At 29.4% G+C, this 1,723-nt stretch overlaps 1 protein-coding gene across 1 annotated transcript in view; it reads left to right on the top strand.

Moving 5' to 3' along the window:
* LOC105452297 (venom acid phosphatase Acph-1-like) overlaps positions 1-1,299 on the top strand; it is a 9,393-nt gene extending 8,094 nt beyond the window's left edge. Inside the window, exon 6 of the mRNA XM_011693271.1 lies at positions 993-1,299. Within this exon, the coding sequence (XP_011691573.1) occupies positions 993-1,238 (246 nt within the window). The 3' untranslated portion in view covers positions 1,239-1,299. The remainder of the gene's footprint in view (positions 1-992) is intronic.
* The last annotated feature ends 424 nt before the right edge of the window (positions 1,300-1,723 follow it).

Raw genomic sequence — 1,723 nt, forward strand, 5'->3', positions numbered from 1 at the left:
ATCCGATCGCCAACCTACCTATAGTGCACACCGGATAAGGCCAATTATACATGAAAAAATTGCAAAGTTTAACAGAATGCACGGACTTGCTAAAATTTTTCTCGGAGATGCGGTTTCGAGCGTCATAAAGTTGGAATCTTTCTCTTTAATTTGAAAAAAAAACAAGTCGCTACGATTTTTTTTCACAAAGTTACAGCATTTTAAAGTAACCCTTGTATTTTTCTCATGAATATGATCGACATTATCCGATGTGCACTATAGGTAGGTTGACGACCGGATTTTGCACACCGTGTATGTATGTGTGTATGTTTTACATACGCCCGCATTCACACAATGTGCAAAATCCGATTGCCAACCTCCCTATAGTGCACATCGAATAATGCCGAACATATACATGAGAAAAATACAAGGGTTACTTCAAAATGCTGTAACTTTGCGAAAAAACATCGTAGCGACTTGTTTTTTTTTCAAATTAAAGAGAAAGATTCCAACTTTATGACGCTGGAAACCGCATCCCCGGGAAAAATTTTAGCAAGTCCATGCACTCGTTCAAACTTTGCAATTTTCAGTGTGGCAAACATGCTCTCAGATTTAAGAGTTTACAGCAACAGAGGTGCATTAAATTAAAAATCGACTCACAGTATCTTAAAGTAGAGATTTCAAGCTTTTATTTGAAAAAAAGTTCATCATTTTACGATGATTTTTCGCGGAGTTACCGTTAACCAAAGTTGACCAATTTTTGCTCAAAATTTTTCTATGCCATAATTTTTTTGAGCAGTGTATTAATAGAAAACAGATAATTTCTCACTATAAATGTAAAGAAATGTAGAATAAATTCTATTCAAACATAAATACATTAATAATTTTCCCTACTTTTGGAACCATTTCTTGAAAATGTAAGCGTGAAAAAGTTTGAATAACATTTATTAATAAAGATGTATTCAAAATACGAATTTCATTATTTATATCATTATTAACTGATTATTTTACAGCTTTTACATTATCGGGGCATTCCGCCGATCTTCGACGAGCTTACATTCCCAGGTTGTGAAACTCTGTGTCCTTTCGATAAGTTCTCGGATTTAATTCGAGACTTGATTCCATCCAACGAAGAAATGGTTTGCGACAAGAGACAGACTCCGGATTACGCAGACACAAAGTATTCAGCTGAATCGAAAATTAAATTATTTATAGAATCGTTGCTTTCGAAGCTAATTAATGTAAATAATAACACCTAATGTCTCTTGCAATTCCAATTAGAATGTCACAAAGTATTTTAAATATATAATTTTTTTTAAATTTTGAATATTTAATTTTCCAAAAATAAATAACTTAATGTTCAGCACATTACTTATTTTTTTTTATTTATTTTCCAAATTTATTCACCTCTTATACAAAAATGATATATTATATATGTATACATATATATGTATATGTATGTATATATAATATATCATTGATGAAAATGATATTAAAATCAATATTAATTAAATTATTTAATTAAGTAATATTAAAAACATCAGTCGACAAACATTTTTTATTATTTCTCTTTCCTGTCACATGGTAATTCGGAATATTGTTCATTTTATTTCCTAAATATGAAATAGTTATTTATATCAAATGCGAATTTAAAATTTAACATATTTTTTAAAATGTTCTTTTTTAATATTGTTTGTAACAGAATTTTTTGAAAAAAGTTTTAAAAATGTTTGTCGACTGATGT

This window comes from Wasmannia auropunctata, unplaced genomic scaffold (genome assembly GCF_000956235.1).
Source record: "Wasmannia auropunctata unplaced genomic scaffold, wasmannia.A_1.0 LD336033.1, whole genome shotgun sequence".
NCBI lineage: Eukaryota > Metazoa > Arthropoda > Insecta > Hymenoptera > Formicidae > Wasmannia > Wasmannia auropunctata.